This window comes from Choristoneura fumiferana, chromosome Z, assembly GCF_025370935.1.
Source record: "Choristoneura fumiferana chromosome Z, NRCan_CFum_1, whole genome shotgun sequence".
Lineage (NCBI taxonomy): Eukaryota > Metazoa > Arthropoda > Insecta > Lepidoptera > Tortricidae > Choristoneura > Choristoneura fumiferana.
In genome coordinates, this window is record NC_133472.1 from 43,544,322 (window position 1) to 43,564,921 (window position 20,600).

Below are 20,600 nucleotides of genomic sequence, written 5' to 3' on the forward strand. Positions count from 1 at the left end.
AATATTTTTCTAGGTAGGTACCTACTAGCTCGAAGTCTGTGCCTCAGCACGAGCCAGCAGGATCGATTGAAACCCATAGTATGTAGGTGAGGTAGACGACTAATGTTCCATTCCTGCTTTTCCTGGTTTTGTAGTCGGTTTAATTTTTTTTTTTTTGGAGGCGGTTTTACTTTTTTGTTAAAAAAAAATCTGTATGGCGATACTTGCGTGTGACGACGACGAAGTCTCTGAACTAATGTTGTTCTGCTTGACAAGGACGATCTAAGTACTTGTTTTAATTTTTTTCTCGTATTACAGGCCACACCCGGTATAGATCATTGGCGTGGAACCTGCGGTGCGTATATAAGTCGTTAGCGTCGAAAAGGTTAATAAAAAAAACCATTTATAAACATTTATTTATTAATTAGGTATAAACTAAGTTCATTAATAATCCTACTTTATTAAATTTAATTGTTCATTTACAATATAAATATTTAAGTTACCTACGTTTTAGGCGACGACTACACGTTCAATATTTATCTATCACGTCAGTACCTACTTATTGTGTAATCTTAGTATATTGACGCATATCAATATTTATCGTATATAGTACACAAGGTGCTTCCGAAGAGACCGAAAGACTTCAACCACGAAATCCTGATGTCATAAGGAGTAATTGGGGTCCCAGGAATACGCGGTCGAAGTCTTTCTGTTTCCGCGGAAGCACCTTGTATTATATTTCTTACTTATATACGTGTGTATTTGATAATTGTTTCTTTGACATGATATTACTTATTATTATTTTCGTATTTATGTAAAATTTATGTTTTTTATTTTATTTGGATCATTGTTTTTATTCCAATTTTATTTTTGACGATCTTTTTGTGAATTCTTTATATTTTGACATGTTGTATGGTATGTAATGTAATTTTCGCTAAGTTATACATAAATCTATCTATCTATACAATACATATACATATATAACATAGGTAGTTAATAACATTTATCATTGTAATTCCGACTAAGAACTGGCAGTAGTTCTTACTACTTATTATAAACTAGAGTTTACCCGCGGCTTCGCACGCGTAAACTATTCGATTTGGTAGTTACAATTGAAATTCCGGGATTTTACAAAATTCCTGTGAGAAATCCCAAAATTTATATCGTAATCTTCATTGAGGTGTTGTGTTTAAAACAACTATCCCGTTGGAATATTGGAATAAAAGTAGCCTATGTGTTATTTCAAACATCCAGCTATTACATACAAAATTTCACGACTCTAAGCCCAGCGTAATCTGGCGCGCGGCAATGAATGTGTAAAGAGCTTTACAGACTGCAATGCAGGATAATGAATAGATTTCTTTTTCGTTTTTGGTTCGAAATTCGAACTTGTGATTTTATTTCGATTAATATACAAAATGTACACACCCAATACCATATTTTCTCAAGTTTTTCGCGATTCCCAAGGTCAAAGAATCGAATTGCTTTAAAATTCCAGAAAAATAATGCGGTGTTTGTGGGAAACGTTTCAAAATGGTGTTGTAGAGCGCGATCCTGCTCTGTCTCGTTTTTTTTGTCCCGTTGTTCTGGCGGTTCACTTTTATATTATAGATACTGACATCTGTCAACGCTAGATTACACAATCAATAAATACATAAGTACGATAAGAATAGAACAATAGACCACAGTATTTGTTGAACGTCCCCCTTTCATCTCCAGACACCCTATTGAACATTGAAGTTCTCATTTCATTTCTTAGCGATTATTTTGGGATTTTACATAGATACCGTGGGAATATCCGGATAGAAAGTAGCCATTTGTTATTCCAGACTGGCAGCTATCTACGGACCAGTAGTACGTTCCACAAAAGTTTTGACAAAATTGTTAAGTTTCTCATAGTAAAATGTTACATTTTGTGGAATTATTGCACTTGTAAATTTTACGGTACGATACGAACTTCGAATTTCTTAATTTCCGAGAGTGACGAAGTACACCTACAGCATACATAAAAAAGACATGTTCGTGTTACGTTCCTACATACATACTAACACGGTACTGTCGCACACACACACAACTAAACGGGAAGCCTGACTAAATACAGTTAATGCTTGTCTTTTTTGGCAGTGATAGAAAGTATTGTACAAAGCAAACCATATTTTTTGCTCTGTAGACATACATTTTCGTTCTCTCCTCAACATTTAAGTCTATTCACTGAGTGTTAATTAAATATTATGAATAACAATGAAACCGTCTCGCAATAGCGACTGTGACTTAAGAGCGTTTATACCTGCTGAGCTGGCAATGTTGCATTTTAGTTAGTTTTTCTCGATTATTCCATAAAAATTGAGTGAAAATTAAAAATGTGGTCTAATAGAATTGTTCTTAATATATAAGTTGATATGTCTACTGCAATAATTATGGGTGATAGACTTTTATTTAATTATTGGAGTAGACACATTAACTTATATATTAAGAACAGTTCTATCAGACCACATTTTTAATTTTCATTCAATTTTTATGGAATAATGGGGAAAAACTAACAAAATAGCAACGTTGCCAGCTCAGCAGGTATAAACACTCTTAACTATAGCAAACTGTATGACGGGTGTTGCTTGTCCCCGTGCACACAGTTTTTGTAAAACGCAGGGCCATGCGGGCGAGCGATCGCGCCGATCATAATTGCCATTCTGTTCTGGATTGCGCTTCGATTGTATAATTTATCAGTTGCATGTTTTCTGTTTTGTAAACTTAAAAATTGTTTAAAACAATTGTTTTATTGGTTAAATAGTTTAGTGGCCGCGTTTATACTGAGTTTAGAACTCCTATTGTAGTTTTAACAAATCTCTGGGAACAGACTATTTAGCAAGAAAATATTTCTGTTGTCAATACCTACTGCTGTTTGGAATCTATAATCATGATTACTTGAAAAAAAAAACTTAAAATACCTATATCTCAAAATCATTATTCTTGCCAAGTGAACTTTACTGTGTGCCCAAATTCAGTTTAGTCAACACTACAAGATACAAGCTTTTTCAAAATAGTTACAATATCTACCCATTCCACAGAATGGTAAGAAAGTCAATATTACTATGTAAATCTTAGAATAATAGTAATTCAAGGTGTGTGAATTCATCTGGGATTGGTATCAGCATGAGGAATTCATTAATCTTACAAGCCACCCCACCAGCCCTTCGAAGAGAGAGAGAGAGAGAGAGAGAGTTGAAGCTTTAGTCCTTTTCACCGACCAGGCGAGCTACCTGGCCGTCAACTGCCCTATATCATTTCAAAGATATTAAAATTGTATGTGTTGTACGTAGTTGGTTTTCGCAGCTTCTCTTTGATCAAATCACAGGGTGAGGGAGTGTCAAATTTGAATCTGATGATGTTGCTCCTCACAATTTCTTTTAAATACGGGGCTGCAACAGGCCTGACTCGAGACGTCAGTACTTTGCCAAAATTAGAACACTTTCCTCTCTTGATTTTCTGTTGAAGGATATAGGACATATCCGTTGTGCAAGGTAACAAGGGTTCCGGTGTCTTCATGGGTGCGATTTCTTCATTGCAATCCAGAAAGTTTGGATCAAACAATGAATCCGTAGAGCTGGCACTGCTGAGGTTTTTCTTTACTGGTTCAGGCTTGAACGGAGTCTGGAGAGCTTGCATAAGGTCGATAACTCCACTATCTTCTTGAAGTTTGAGCTTCCTGGTCTCTTCTACTAACCTTAGCTCCTCTTCGACTTGCTGCCGTTTCAGCTCTTTGGCTTTGAGCATGTTAGAGACTTGTTCTGCCAGTACATTGTTGATGTTGACTGGACTCGTACTGAAGTTGAAAGTAGGTATGCCAATGCGTTGGCCGGGGGAGAACGACAGTTTCGTGTCTGATTGTGCACCATTGTGATTGCTGAGCTTTGGGATTTGTATGTGATCACTCAAACTGTGGCTGGTACCCTCGGGCTGCTCCTGGATGCTTGTTTTCGAGAGATGACTGTCAACTAAAGCCAGGAGCGACGAGAATGAACTGGACTCAGTCATTTTGATTACCTGTAATATCATGATACTGGTTTTTAAGGTAGTCATAACCTCCTAAAGTCCTGACTTTATTCTTACAATGGATTTGTACTTTCTGAAGTACAGACATCAGGACTTGTAAATGAGGATAAAGTGACAGTTATTATTACGAGTTTCAATGAACATTTTCGATGTGCTGGCAATACCAATCACAGCTAGTACCAAATGTATTGTATAACTATTTAATGTACATACAACACATGACCAACATTCATATAAATATCTGCCTTGACTGGGGATTGAACCCTGAACCTTACCCTTCATAGCATAAGCTTCATTCACCAGTTAGAGTTAGAAGATAATACTTTGGACAAGAAAAAAATCTTCCAGTTGTACTGCCCAAAAAAAACACTTGATTGTAATACTTAGGTGGATTCTCAGTGGATTGAGTTGATACAGGTTTTATGTCACTTTTTCCATTTGGAAATTTTTTGTATCATTACATTCTGAAAAGTAAACACTTGTTTTCCGAATGGATTTTACGAACGAAAGAAAATAAAGTATGTAGGGTTGATTATTTATTATGCAATGTGCAATGTCCATCCATCACACACAATAGATTTTAACAACGAACGAAGTGACATTCCTGTTTACGAAGTATGTTTATCACTGAATTATCAAACAACTAGACTACCTACTTACAATATAGGCTTTTTTCTGGATATTTAACACACTGTGTGGTTGCGACCTAGAAACAACATGACATTGTTTATTTATTATTTATGTTTTCTTATTGCCTTCGAACGAAATCGTCAAAACAGACAGAGGAATATGACGCATTTGTTTGACATGACGAAATAATGATAACATGACGGCCATGCTAGTCCGTATCGAGCCTTGAACGAGCACCGGCCTGATTGAAATATTTTGTTGAATTTCAGTATGGTACAAACCTGACGCAAAAAATTAAATATTTTTGTAACACCTTTATTTATGCTTATAAAATTTGTTTAAATCGAACAAAATATAAATAAAACATTTTAAATATCCTTTAATTTCAGCAAACACCAATCTTCAGTTTACTTTGGACTGTTTGTTCCACTAGAGTAGTTTTGATGGTTACATGTGGCAGGAAGATGGCAGCACTGCGTTTATGTTGCCAAGTCCTTAAATTTGTAGCTAATGTAGACATAATTACAAAGAATTGAAGATCTAGTACAGTTAGGTAAAGGAGCGAGTTAAATAATATATTGAGAAATTTGTGTGATAGAAAATTGTGCTACAAAAAAACGAATCAAAAACAAACTTCATTTGAGAAAATTACTTGTTTTCCTGGCTATCTTCGTAGCTTTAATATGCCATTCTATCGATTTCCGCACATTTCATCTCAATCATGTAGCCGTTTTCCATTTCAACAAGCTTGGCAACCCTGCACTTCCATGTTTATCAATTCGTACCGTCAGACGTGACGTTTGCTATCACAGCGAGCTAAACGCGATTTATAATGAATACACACCATTATTAAAAACAATTAACACCTGCATAGGCTAACTGCTATGCGATTGAGTGAATAAAAATTACACGGTACTTCCCGCCCTCGCCATGCCAGGCGTAAAATACGAACAGCTGGTGACAAAGGTTGACACTGAAGAAGACGTGATAACAACCAAACCTAAGAGGAAATGCCTCGATGCTTGGTGCCAGAAGAGTCTCCTGTCTCTAGGCTACATCTTGATATACTTCTCGCTGTCCATCGGGCTCACGTTCTACCAGAGATGGCTCCTGAAGGTAAGGCTACGTCTTTATCAATGGTAGTTGTTTTTATCCGTTCTTTTATCTTATTTACTTCAATGTCGCGAGTATTAGCGGTCGTATTTGATTCCCCTTAAGCCTGCTGTACGATAATCCGCGAATGATTCTGCCGAGTGATAGAAAGCGGGGTATATCTGCGTTTTTTGTTCTATGTTGACACCCACGCGTTTTTAAAAGTACTGACGGGTTCGATTGTAACATAGGTACAGCGTTGTTGCAAAATGTTAGACAATTGTTAAACGTGTATTTAACACATGTTTATTTGTATAGAACTGTAATTTAACCCGTCAAACGGTTTAGGCACACACGTGTGTGCCTAAGGAAACCTGTCCGAAAATGCGCTAGGTGCACTCAGTGAGTGTGTCTATCGCAGTTCCGGACAAATTTCGCTAGGCGCTTTTTACACCCCAAAATCGCTCGACGGGTTAAGCAAGTTTGACACACTTAAGTTTTTGTAATAAATAGGTAGATATTTAATATTTTTTAACAATATTTATAAAATTGGAATATTTTACTTATTTAAATTACCTACACGTTTAATTTAAACTGAATAGAGTCTTAAATAATTAAATACCTTTCCATAAAACTGTGGTAAACGTAAGGTACATGAAAAAAACTGAAATGAAAACGAATTATTTAATTAAAGGATCCTCTTACGCAAGGTTCCAAAGATGCTGGCAGCGTTCCGTCCAGAAAAGCTGAGCTATGCCACCTCTATGGTCCCCTGTGAGGATGAAATGTCTTTTTCACTTCTCATGCTCGTAAAGTTGGTACATATTTATGCAGGATCTAGGCAACATAAAATTACTTTTTATGGTCACCTGCATAAAATGAAATCTTCGTCTAAGACCAAAGTAATCAGGTGTACAGCCACAAACGTTTCTGTATATTTTTTAATAATTTTTACTTATGTAAAACTAAAAATCAATCAAATCAATCAAAATAAATCAATGAAACTAAAAATGTATAATGCAGTTTCGTTATCCAGCGGTGGTGTAGCGGTATAGCACACGGCACGGAATGCCGAGGACCTGGGTTCGATTCCCAGCGCTGGTCTTATTTTTCTGGTTTTTCTGTGCATCTGTATTTCAGTTTGTATTTATGGTATAATAAAATAATCAGTTATCAGATTAGGTAGTGCCATTTCGGGTGAATGACCTTAAACATTGTTCATAACATGGATAAGACTCTGGATTCCTTACTTTTTTTTTATCTTTATTATGGTTCACCAACATAGTTTGCAAAAATACAATGCAATTTTATACAAAGTAAATTTATGAGGAATATTGTAACCATTACTTAATTACTTTTCATGAAATACTAATACTGTTTGTTGCTGTTGTTTATTTAAACCAACAACTCTTCATTTAGTCAAATCAGAAGCAAATCGGAGTCCAGTTAGGGTCAGCCAAAACAGTCCCAATAAAGATGATCTCAAAGTCCAGGAAACAAGGCAAAGTTGCTGATTAAACCAGTCACTTAATAAGGCGTGCAAAGTTAATTAACCGAAGAACATAAGTAACCTTAAAACACATACCTACCTAATTATTATAACTCAACAACGTCAATTGTATTTAATCAATCATCAAGCAAAAAACTGGCAAGTATCATTAAGTCGTAAAAGGGTTTGTCGCTACATTGCTTTGCTACTCTCTTAAATATTCTTTGCAAAGATATTTTACATTAAATATACTATCAATAAATTGTAACAAAAAATAAAGTAACAAGTATAAGTGTAGTCCAGCAAACCAAATGTAATATGAAAATGATGTAATATGAACTTTAAACTTTTCATATGAAATCTCGGGGTTAAAAGCTATATCCATGCTAAGCTTACCCACCAAAGTCCCGCGAAATGGCACTACCTAATCCGATCACTGATAGTAATATAGCAATGCATCAAAAATAAAAGGTACCTAATTAGTGAATTTTTTTTTCCACTGTTGCTATGTAATTTCCTCTCAATCGAAGTGAAAAGCAGTGTAAAACTCGAGCATTAAACCCATTTTCCCCTCGACATGTCTATCCACCCTCGCCATACGGCTCGGGTAGCTATATGAACGTCTCGTGTAAAATGGCTTGTTTTATGCTCTTGTTGTACAATCTACTATTTCACTTATCATGCTCGTAAAGTTCGTGTTTATGCTGGATCTAGGTGACATAAAATGACTTTTTATGCTCTAGTGCTTAAGGTAAATCTTCGTCTAAGACCAAGGTAATCAAGTGTCATACATTTTAATCTTAACACTCCTGCAATAACCTAATCAACAAAAATTTGGAAACCCCTGACATTGTCACTTCAAAGTTCAACATCTCAAAAACGGCTGAACCGATTTTGATAAAACATGTCTAAGAACCATCTCCAAAAAACCTGCTTTCAAATAAAAAAAACGCATTCAAATCGGTTCACCCGTTTAAGAGGTACGGTGCCACACACAGACACACATAGCGGTCAAACTTATAACACCCCTCTTTTTGCGTCGGGGGTTAAAAATTGTCTCTGTCTGATACGCGGTATTGCAGTATCATTGATGTCAGGTAGGTATGTGAAGCCGTGGTGGCCTAGTGGTTTGACCTATCGCCTCTCAAGCAGAGGGTCGTGGGTTCGAACCCCGGCTCGCACCTCTGAGTTTTTCGAAATTCATGTGCGGAATTACATTTGAAATTTACCACGAGCTTTGCGGTGAAGGAAAACATCGTGAGGAAACCTGCACAAACCTGAGAAGCGATTCAATGGTTCGTGCGAAGTTCCCAATCCGCACTGGGCCCGCGTGGGAACTATGGCCCAAGCCCTCTTGTTCTGAGAGGAGGCCTGTGCCCAGCAGTGGGACGTATATAGGCTGGGATGATGAGGTATGTCACGTTTATACCACCCATAAAAGTCTAATGATAACAATGTATTGAATGAATAAATAAATAAACTAAAATATTTTTTTACTTAGGAAAGTACTCAATTCTGAACAAACTAGTTTCATGCTTTCCGTTATTTAATTAACACCTTGTCTATAACGTGTTTTATTAATGCAGCTGCAACAGCAAAATAGTAGATTATACAACGAGAGCATTAAACGAGCCATTTTACCCGAGACGTTCATATAGCCACCCTAGCCGGTACCTACGGCGAGGGTGGATGACACGTCGAGGGGAAAATGGGTTTGATGCTCGAGTTTTACACTCTGCTTTTCACTTCGAGGAAAAGAAATAGCAACAGTGGAAATATTGTTCTGTTGCCCTCTGTGCACACATACACACACATTATTTACCTAAGCCACGCACCGTTTGCAAAACACTTGCGCATTACAATATCAGTAAGACTTTGCGTTTGCTTTTACTGATAACGCTATCTTTATTGCCATCCTGCCCAAGATATAGCCATCTACTTAAAACAGCGAATGTATTTGTATTGCCGTGTTTTTATTTGTAACCAGCCAGCCTCTGCCCGCTTCTGCTCTTACCATTAGACACTCTAATTGTTTTTTTTTTAATAGGCTATCACGTGTCCCACTTGGACGAAGGCCCACCCTTTCTCCTTCCATTCGTCTAAAATTCTTCTTAAAATTCTTCGGTAAAATTTCGAATTGACTTCATGTTTCGATATTTTTGATAACTTTTGGCACTTGTCCCACCGCCGACGATGAGCGAGAAGCGAGTAGAGCGAGTAACTAGAAACGAGTGGGTGAGCAGCGAGAAGCGAGTGTAGTTTTGTCGCTGGCTGTAAGCGAGTGTTCGAGTGCGACGGGCGATTACTCGCTCCACTCGACTCGCTCGTGCGGGGCGGCCGCCAAGCTGACATCGCTGATCGAGTATCTATAGCTCAGCGAGTTTTATAGCTCTTGTCGCTGCGACAAAAGATGTAACAGCGGGTTCTCGCTGACAGTGTGAACAGCCAGCGATCAACTATTAATATATGTGTCTCTTTTACTCACACAGGATCTTATATCTTTTGTTCGTTTCTTGAGCGAGAAAACAGTCGATAGCTAATCGTTTTCTCGCTGGCGGTGAAACAACTGCCTTTCGCTCTTATTTCGTGGACATAAAAAGTTTGAGAGACTAAAGCCAATTCCGCGTCGATAGGTTTGGGGAGACCCTGAGGCAGTGAGCTAAATACCCAGAGTTAAAGAATCGTGCTTTTGTAGTTTGGTTGACGTTTTCTCGCAGTCCAAAAGCCATAAACACCCTCAGATTTTTTAGCCGCTCTCGCTTAAAGCTTATGCGAACCAGCTCCGATTTAACCAGCGTTTCCACCAATAATGTGCGAGGATGTGTTTCGAGGAATGTGTTTTTCATTAACCAATAGAAACGCTTCATTTACTGTTCCTCGCACTGGCGGAAAAAGCTGAGCGGAGCGAGGCGAGGTAAATGTAGCGTGAATCTCTTGGTTCCATTCTCCATACAAACGTAGTCCCGGTCTCATTTAAAAACTAGGCAACAGAAATAGATGAAATTTTGTAAGTATAGACTAGACGTAATTATCTATGCCTGTGGTTTTTCAGATTTTCATATAAATGTGTAATATCCGAATTACAGTAGCTCAAAAGTCGACAAAAAAAAGATGTCAACTTTGCACGTGAATTACAGACTGATAAAGCATTTTTACAATAATCGAAAAAACCACAGGCATAGAAAATATAATGAATATCTTGATTGTAAAATATCATTGATTTCTGTGCTATACTTTTCGTATAATATGAGGACAACGAAACCCAAAATTCAACCGCCCAAATCTTGAAAAGCTATCTCGATATAAATTACGGACGTCGTTGCGAAAGGCATGGGGGGACCGCTGCGAGCGCTTATGTCACGAGCGATAAAGACAGCAATATCCCACGAATACCTAACGCGGCCGCGCGGCCGGCAGGGAAACTTCTCTTGAAAAATTCCTCGCAACACATCCTAGTACATTATTGGTGGAAACACTGCTTTACTGTGCCTTCTGCCTTCGTAAAATATACCATAATGTCAACGTCGTACGGACGTCCCACACAGTCGCGTCGCAGACAGCACCCGACAGGTGAGATTATGCTCACTTCATTAATTAAGGGAAAAACAACGGGTAACTTTATGCCCTTGATTTGAGAACACGAAGCGTTAAGAGCGTGCAAACGAAAAATGGCCCATTCAGCGATTTTGAGGTTTTACAAAAATACGCGTCAGAGCTGTCTTTCATGTGAAATATTTCCATTATAACCCACCACAAACAGTGTGTTTATTTGAGGTTTCATTGAAACGGAAAAGGGTTCCGGATAGTCGGACGATTTGAATCTTCCTACGGCTTTTAACCTAATTGCCCGAAGGAGGATTATGTTTTGCGAGCGTATGCATTATGTGTTATCTACCTATGTCTATTTTCTTGATCCTCTGTGTGTCCTAAATGGCTGAACGGTTTTCAACATGTGAGATTTATTGATTACGTTCGTCAACTGATGTGCCATAGGAAACTTACCAAAATTGCAGAATTTCTCATACTTATAAGAAAATTTCGGAAACTTCTCACAATTTTTTATGGGGATTGAAACGTTCTGTTTGTTAAATTTAAATTTGCTGTGAAAATTTCTAGAAATTTGCGAGAACTTTTACAACTTTTTGTTTTGCTTGTGTAACAGTTTTTTAAGCTGCCATTTTCAAAGAATCGTCAAAAAGTATGAAATAACAAAAAATAGATAGGTAAATAAAAACAAATAAGTCTAGTAGTCTAGAACTCTGTTAAGTAACTTTTAAACATAGTTTTAATTTGGTTCAAGTACCTACTTATTTATTTGTTAAGTAACTTGAGCTTCAGCTGTTGAAGTTTTAAGTTACTTAACAGAGTTCTAGACTACTAGACTTGTTTTTCCTTTTCAGTTTTAATTTAAGAGCGTTTATACCTGCTGAGCGGGCAACGTTGCATTTTTGTTAGTTTTTCTCGATTATTCCATAAAAATTGAATGAAAATTAAAAATGTTCTCTGATAGAACACTCTGATAGACTTTTATATTCCTTAAAAACGAATTAATGTTTATGACCGGTTTTTAAGAGAATAAAAGTCTATAACGAATAATTATTGGAGTAGACACATTAACTTATATATTAAGAAGTGTTCTATCAGAGAACATTATTAATTTTCATTCTATTTTTATGGAATAATCGACGAAAACTAACAAAAATGCAACGTTGCCAGCTCAGCAGGTATAAACGCTCAGTCTTTTTTAATGCAGTCAGGTTTTTTTTTTATTTATTGTTCAAACTATTTAGGGGCTGTTTCACCACCCATTGATTAATTTTAATTGACGGATAAATGTGATGCCGTCAAATAAATTTAATCAATGGATGGTGAAACAGGAGGTTAATGTTTTTAAGGCCGTCTGTTTTTTTTTTAATTATGTACCTAATTCTAAGTTTTTGATTACTTTTTTGTACTCCCAGGACTTCCGCTACCCCCTGACGGTGGTCATGTACCACCTGATAGTGAAGTGGGTGCTGTCGGTGGTGGTGCGGACCCTCCGGTACCTGGCCACAGGCACTAGCCAGCTGGTGCTGCCGTTCATCACCTGCCTTCGCTCCGTGGGGCCCACAGGTACTATCTCATGACCTGGGTACAGTCGATTTTTACCCGACTGCCTGGAGGTTATGTTTTCCGAGCTATTATTTCCACAGGAACATCGTAAAGTATGAAATAAAAATGTTTATAATAATTTGGAAAATCAAAAAATATATATAGTAGGCATTCAATAAATCAGGCAGTATTTTTTTTTTCTAAATCGTATGCCGTCTTCTAAGAGGTTTGGTGTTAGGTATTTAACCAAGGGATTCCATAATTTACTTTAATCCGCTAGCTTTGATAGTTAAAAAAATAATAATATAGTTTTTGTTTTGATGAAATGACTTTCTGCTAAGTTTCTTGCGACGCATTCTTTTTTGGCAATGATGGATGGTCTTTCCGAAAGCGTTGGTACAAAAAAGTTTTTTTTTTTTTTATACGACTGGATGGCAAACAAGCAAGTGGGTCTCCTGATGGTAAGAGATCACCACCGCCCATAACCACCTGCAACACCTGGTATTGCAGATGCGTTGCCAACCTAGAGGCCTAAGATGGGATACCTCACGTGCCAGTTATTTCACCGGCTGTCTTACTCTCCACGCCGAAACACAACAGTGCAAGCACTGCTGCTTCACGGCAGGATTAGCGAGCAAGATGGTGGTAGCAATCCGGGCGGACCTTGCACAAGGTCCTACCACCTGCAAAACACAGTGACATGTAAAAGAGCCTTTTGCGTCCCACTCACGGAATAAATGTTTCGATTTTTGTGGACACGGCATTTACAGTACACTTGTGTTGTGCAAGCTAACAATGTGCAAGTACGTCAGCGGCTACTATAATGGTTTTCCACTTGAAGTTTGCTTTCGAGATGACGTCACTTCTTGGACGCGTCTCGTTAAAGTGCGGCCCCTCGTCGCTCGTTTCCAGCGTCAAATCTGGTCACATATAGCGAGAAAGCTGAAAATGTTGATCTTTATCGCTGGAAAAAACCTCTTTTGATTTCATTCACTCTAATTTCGTTAATTTGTGCCACTGCCACGACTGCTACTAAATGAGATTAAGAAATCAGCTTCCAAGGCCAAGATCATTCCTGCAAGCAGCCATCTTGTAGCTGCTGCTCGACGCGGCGACTTGACGCTGCTTTTCTGAGTCGCGGGAAATTCAAAATAGGGTCACGTGACCAGATCCACCACCTTTATACTGAATATTCAGCTTAATACAGCGTGTATTTTTGATACAATGACAAACTTTAAGTGTAGTTAGTGAAGTGAAGACCCTAAAAAAAAATATTATGTTGTATTAAATAATTCATCATCATCATCATCCCAGCCTATATACGTCCCACTGCTGGGCACAGGCCTCCTCTCAGAACAAGAGGGCTTGGGCCATAGTTCCCACGCGGGCCCAGTGCGGATCGGGAACTTCACAAACACCATTGAATTGCTTCGCAGATTTGTGCAGGTTTCCTCACGATGTTTTCCTTCACCGCACAGCTCGTGGTAAATTTCAAATGTATTTCCGCACATGAATTTCGAAAAACTCAGAGGTGCGAGCCGGGGTTTGAACCCACGACCCTCTGCTTGAGAGGCGATAGGTCAAACCACTAGGCCACCACGGCTTTTATTAAATAATTACGTTATTTACTTGTAAAATAAATTAGCACGCAATGTAGGTATCACTACGTGTGACAGCAGTCAGGACACTTAAAATGATTGAACGCATTACATTGCTGCTCAAAAAAAAATTTAAAATAGGAAATATCACTGAAATATTTTCCCGTCAGGGTGCAGCAGTAGCACAAAACCGTAAACAGTTTTTTGAGTATCTTAAATGCCGTAATATCGAATTATTTTATATTAAAATTTTGGAAAGCTCTATCCTTACTATCGATGTAAAATATCTTGTTATTTTCATGATTTCTATAGGTACTAATACTCCTTGGTCATGATCTGTCATGGCGACAAAATATAAAGAGAACTGACGTTGTCATGGCGGTTTGCGTTAGTGTCGCCCCCTGCGCAGAGCTTTGCCTAATATGCCCTATTAATTACGCTCTGGTAGTAAATTCTATATTAACAATTTGTTTTAATATCGGTTCATAGCACTTAAATCTACGTGTGGTTACAGTTTAGGGCTTATACCGGGTGTGGCCTGTAATACGAGCAAAAATTTTAAACATAGATCGTCCTGAAACTGAACAACATTAGTTCAGCAACTTTTAAAAATAATGGAGTTTTTGAATTTTCCTTTTTTTTCATAGAAGTTAATACTGCTATCAATATACGCCATCCTAGAACGCAACTGACTTCGCCTGTCACGCTACAAACATGGTTCTTCGAATAAACGTAATAGTGTAATAAAAATTAACAATCTAACTAACTAGTTTTCAAAGTCGCTGAATTCAGTTTGAGGAGTATGATCTACTTATATTAAATATATTGACCCGGATAACTCACGTCTTAAATCGAGTTTAGCTCGACATGTCATAACATGTCTTGACATCCGAAGACGAAGGGCTACGGATTAGCCCGAAACATGTCGAGCTAAACTCGATTTAAGACGTGAGTTATCCGGGTCAATATATTTAATATGAGTGAGTCTGACGGTAGTTTCATGTTCAAAAGTATGATCTATGTTTTTATTATTTGCTCATATTACAGGCCACACCCGGTATATGTACAATAAACGCTGTATACATAAACATTTATCGACCTCAATTAAATGTTATTGTAAAACTTTAAGTGTATTCAGTTGGATTTACGCAGCCACTGACTAAATATACAGTGTTAATTAAATAAATGAAAACCTGAAAGTAGTTACTTTAGAATCGAGAGTAGAATCTTATAGGTTCCATAACCCTATACTTTAAACCATGTTGCGTTTTTTATCCCTTTTTACTGTGCGCGGTTTAGTGGCAATCCAATATACCAACCAATATTATGAACACAATCTTGCTGTTTAATTTTCTCAGAAGCAAAATTAACTTTTCTACATAAAACTCGCTATACCCTCGACGTAACTATCAACCCTCGCCTGCGGCTCGTGTGGATAAACGCCTCGCATAAAACGGCGCATTTTATGCACTCTACTAATAAAAATCGGATCGGATCAGCCGTGTTTCTGTTTTTTAACCGACTTTAAAAAAAGGAGGTTCTATGTTCGTTATTTTTTTTTAACAAGCTCTTGTTCTCACAGGTCTCGCGAGCGGTATAGACGTGGGCTTCTCCAACTGGGGCCTTGGCCTCGTCACCATCTCGCTCTACACTATGACCAAATCTACCACCATCATTTTCATACTCTGCTTCGCCATACTCCTGGGATTGGAGAGGAAGGTTAGTGGCTACATTAAGGTTTCTACCAGGGATGTTACAGAGCTTCGATTCCGTTTCCGTTAAGTCGGAACTTCCGTTTGGTTTTACACATACGTTTCGGTTCCGGTTCCGTTACTTTTGAAACAGAAGTTAAAATGATGTCAATGCTTAGCGCGGCGGACGAACTTGAACGGTATACATCAGCAAAAACTAACCTAACCTAAAAAAAGTTGGAGAATCCCCGACTTTGGCACTTCAAAGTTCAATATGTTGAACCGATTTTGATGAAACATGTCTAAGGACCATCGCTAGAAAACCTGCTTTGAAATAAAAAAAAACGCAATCAAATCGGTCCACCCGTTTAAGAGCTACGGTGCCACAGACAGACAGACACACATAGTGGTCAAACTTATAACACCCCTCTTTTTGCGTGGGGGGTTTAATAAACAGATTTATACCAGTCGTGGCAGTCATTCGCTCATCGACCCACTTAGCACGTGTTTTATGCTATGCTAACATCTCGTCCACCTATCAATCGGGCGCCGGTTCTGGTTTCGTTTCAGTTTTCGGTTCCGATTCCGTTTCAGGTTCCGATAAACTAAATTGGAAACATCTGGTTCCGCTTGCGGTTCCGATAAAACCACATCCGTTACATCCCTGGTTTCTACTATAACCCCTACACCACCGCTGGACAGGAATCTAGACACGAATTTTTCCTATGCATACATATCTCAGGTTGCTTATTTCTACTACGCTACTTATGCAGCAGCACAAGCAAGCAAGCATTATTCCCAGCGCTGGTCTCTTTTTCTGGTTTTTCTGTGCATCCATGTCTCAGTTTGTATTTTCGATATGGTTTCACGGGATACCCGTAAAAGTAACAAATTTGGAGTTGAAATAAAAAATACAAAAAGACTCCAAAAAACCGATATTTCTCGTCGAAAATAAGTCCAATTTTTTGACCCCTGCCGTTCGAGGCAAAGATATTAAATTACTTGTTTACTAATTCCCCTTTAAGCCAAAGTCACCTCTGAGTGGCGTTCAATGTACACATTACAATGGTATTTAATATTACGCTCCTTAAATATCTCTTTAGTGCCTTGTCTGTTTACTTTGTCACTTTTCTTTACTGTCGCATTGACGGGGCACCGTAATAGAATATTATTACACCGTGTCTGAAAGGTCACTTTCTCTGACACATTGCGTCAGATATTTTTAACGATGTCCGAAAGTATTGAAGAGAAAGAAAGGGAAATATTTTTCACGACCCTGCTCGAAAATGTGGCCATAGATAACCTAAATCCAGTACCCAACAAAACTGCCTACATGTACATTTAACAGCTGACTCATTTATGTCTCGCAAAACACGACAACAATGTAACACATTACGGTAACGGTCGTATCAATATATGAATTTCATAGTACGATACGGCTTTTAGGTGAAGGCTGTAGAGACATTAAAATTTGGTATACCATGTAGGTAAATTAGGTAGTGCCATGAGAGTTGAAGTGAATTGTTAAGTAATTAAATTAATAAAATGTACATCATCTTATTAGGATAAACATATATTTAGAATGACAGTCCAAGTCATCAACAACTGTAACTAAGAAACCATTCAAATCAAATATGTGACACGCCTCCGCCGTGAATCAGAGGAGCAGGGAGTAGCTGGTCCAGGTGTCGGATCCACAGGAGTCCGCTGTCTGTCCTAATCTGATAATGTAGCTGTCCGAGACGGCGGACTACAATGCCAAACTCCCATTTGGTTTTCGATACCGAATAGTCCCTTGCTTGGACTCTGGCTCCGGGACTGAACTCTCTCCCGTCTGTACCGTGTCGAGGCTGTCTGGGGGGTGGTTTAGGAACTGCTCTGATCTTGGCAGCCAATCTTGTTCGTATTTCCCTTCCGAACATAATGACATATGGAGAGTCTCCTGAGGAAGTTGGTGTAGCTCGAAGAACATGTTTCACTAAACGGATTTTCTGTGATATATCGCCACTCTCCCCCTCTAATTTATGCAGTGCTCGTTTGGCAATCTGTACGAAACGTTCCGCTTGCCCGTTTGTAGCCGGGTGATACGGGGCAATTGTTTTATGTGCAATACCAGAGGTATGTAGGAAGTTTTCAAATTCTTGGGAGACAAATTGTCTCGCGTTATCTGATACTACTGTATAAGGTAATCCAAAAGTATCAAATAATCCATCTAATTTCTGAATACAGAATGAGCTTGTCATCGTTTTAGTAGGAATTATTTCCACCCATTTTGAAAAGGCGTCCACTACAATAAAAAGTTGATAGCCAGATATAGGCCCTGCAAAATCAATATGAATTCTTTGCCAAGGCCCAGTTGGATCTTCCCAATGATGTAGTGGGGCTTTAGGAGGTTCATTTTGATGTAATCTACAAGTTCGACATGATTTCACTTTAGTTTCGATATCTTTATCAATATTTTTCCAATATACGAAGCTACGAGCAAGAAGTTTCATTTTTAAAATCCCAATATGGCCAATGTGAAGTTCTTCTAAAATTTGTTGCTGTAATTTTCGAGGAATTATTACTCTCGTACCTTTTAGAATGCAGTCATTTTGCAGTGTCAATTCGTTATCATTGTATCCTGATTCTCTAAGTGAATTTCCCGATTGTAGCGTTTGAAACAAGTTCCGTAGTTCGGGGTCTTCTTTTGTTTCTTTGGAAATAATTTCGGGTGAAATGTTTAATGTGTTTATCTGCCTTAGTTGGAATATGGAATGTTGGTCAATATTACTGTCGTTAACTTTTTCAACAGGAAATCGTGAGAGGTAGTCTGCATTGGAATGCTTAGAAGAACTTCTATATTCAATATTGTAGTCAAATCCAGATAGAAAATGTGCATAATGGAATAGCCTCATTGTACTCAGTGTTGGTAAGGTTTGATGTGGATGGAAAATTGAAGTCAGTGGCTTGTGGTCTGTGATAAGGGTAAACTTGCGACCATAACAGTAGTGAAAGAATTTCTTTAATCCCCAGAATATAGCAGTTGCTTCTTTGTCGATTTGACTGTATTTCTTTTCACTATTAGTTAGAGATCTAGAGGCAAATGCTATTGGGCGATCTGAGCCATCCGGTAGTCTATGGCTGAGTACTGCACCCAGTCCTGTAGGTGACGCATCTGTTGCTAAAATTAATGGTTTTTTCTGATCGAAGTGTAATAAGACTCTTTCACTAAGTATTGCAGTTTTGACATTCTTGAAGCTTTCTTCGCATTTCGGAGACCAAATAAATTTTGTTCCTTTCTTCAGGAGTGCATTTAAAGGGCTTGTAATAGATGCAAGGTTAGGTATAAATTTATTATAGTAATTTGCCATACCCAAAAAGGTTCGTAGTTCGTTTACATTCGTCGGACGTTGTGCGTTGAAAATTGCTTTGACTTTATCTTGATTCTTATGCAATCCGTTTTTGTCAATTGTATGTCCCAAGTAATTAATACTTCTTTTGAAAAAGTGACATTTTTCCTTATTAACTCGAAGGTTACTTTCTTTGAGTTTCTCCAAGACTTGTCCAAGCCTACAAAGTAATTCTTCTTCTGTAGAGCCCTGTATAATAATATCATCGAAAAAGCATTTTACTCCATCTATACCAAGTAATAATTGGTCCATAAACTTTTGCCAAAGGCTAGGGGCAACTTTAACTCCAAACATGAGCCGGTTTACCTTAAAAGTACCTTTATGTGTGCTTAAGGTTTGTAATAAGGCACTTTCTTCATCCATCACCATGTTCAAGTATGCTTGTGTGATGTCCAAGGTACAGAACAGTTGCCCGCCATTCATTTCAGCTAAAATATCTTCAATTATTGGAATTGGGTATTGTTCGTCTTTTATAACTTTGTTTAAAGTAATCTTGTAGTCAGCACAAAGTCTGATGCTGCCGTTAGGTTTGACTATCGGAACGACAGGTGTGCCCCAGTCTGAGTGGTCTATCTTTGTAATAATCCCTAATTTTTCAAGGCGGTTTATTTCGTCATCTACTTTGGTTCGTAATGCGTAAGGAATTCTACGAGGTTTGATAAAGATCGGTTGTGAGTTTTCTGTAAGAGTGAGGTGGCCTCGAATGTTTGGAATTTCGCCCAAATTTGAATTAAATACAGTGGAATCGTACTCTTCTAGTAATTTTTCTAGTTTCGGTATGTTTTCACATTGTTGGACGGTTCTCATATCGGCAAGCGTGATGTTGAACTCTTTCATCCAGCTTCGGCCGAGGATAGGGTCAACATTCTTGTCTATTATGTATAATTTTCCGTAGAAAGTCTGATTTCCATAGGTGCATTTGACATATACCACACCAGTGGGCTTAAATACTTCACCTGTGTAAGTTCTTAGCTTCATGTTAGTCGTGAAAACTTTTTTTTTAATGTTGAGCTTTTTATAATCTTTTAATGATATAGTAGAAAGTGTAGCGCCAGTATCAAATTCCATATTGACTCTTGTACCTTCAATTTCAATCGGTATAATATATTTGTCAGAGATTTCACTTTTTACTAAGTTGATCTCCGCTGTGCTGTCGGCGCTGAGGCTGCTTGTAGAGTTATCCAGTAAGTTTGTGTTATTACTTCTACGTCCTTGTAAGCAGACTCGAGCTAAGTGGCCTTCTTTTTGGCACTTGCGACACGTGCTTTTTATGGCGCCACATTCATTCGCTTTGTGATCGTTTTTACCACATCGATAACATTTGCCCTTCAGGTCTTTGATGGTTTGTGGATTTGAAGCGTATCTTGGTGCTTTCGATACTTTATTCATATTGTCAAAAGATGTCTGACGAATTGATACAGACATGGTTGAGTTTTCAGTTTTTCCCTTTTCCATCAACGTGGCGGTATCCACTAAATTAGAAAACAGTGTGGTTTCCTTCTGTTGTAATATTTTTGTACGAATATCTCCATCTTTTAATCCCCGTATAAACTGTAGTGATAAGAATGATTCAACTGTAGGTTTTTTG

The 20,600-nt window shown here is 38.1% G+C and overlaps 2 protein-coding genes across 3 annotated transcripts in view; one reads left to right on the forward strand and one right to left on the reverse strand.

The window, feature by feature from the left end:
* Positions 1-381: 381 nt before the first annotated feature.
* Positions 382-4,846, reverse strand: LOC141437507 (uncharacterized). Of its 2 annotated transcripts, none has more exons than XM_074100932.1 (2): positions 4,690-4,846; positions 382-4,020 (listed from the first exon to the last, which is right to left on the reverse strand). In XM_074100932.1, exon 2 carries the CDS (start codon positions 4,009-4,011, stop codon positions 3,253-3,255), a length of 759 nt encoding a protein of 252 aa, XP_073957033.1. In that variant the 5' UTR covers positions 4,012-4,020; positions 4,690-4,846; the 3' UTR covers positions 382-3,252. The 2 variants fall into 2 exon arrangements, with proteins under 2 accessions (XP_073957033.1, XP_073957042.1); XM_074100941.1 differs by lacking the exon at positions 4,690-4,846 and adding an exon at positions 4,305-4,676.
* A 478-nt stretch (positions 4,847-5,324) lies between these two features.
* The window catches only part of LOC141437922 (solute carrier family 35 member C2-like), a 309,412-nt gene continuing 294,136 nt past the window's right edge, over positions 5,325-20,600 (forward strand). Inside the window, exons 1-3 of the mRNA XM_074101507.1 lie at positions 5,325-5,775; positions 12,202-12,352; positions 15,512-15,648. Coding sequence (XP_073957608.1) covers positions 5,590-5,775; positions 12,202-12,352; positions 15,512-15,648 — 474 coding nt within the window. The 5' untranslated portion in view covers positions 5,325-5,589. The remainder of the gene's footprint in view (positions 5,776-12,201; positions 12,353-15,511; positions 15,649-20,600) is intronic.

Bases quoted from the DNA above. Each gene is read 5' to 3' on its own strand.
- LOC141437507 (XM_074100932.1), bottom strand. From the start codon at position 4,011: ATGACTGAGTCCAGTTCATTCTCGTCGCTCCTGGCTTTAGTTGACAGT.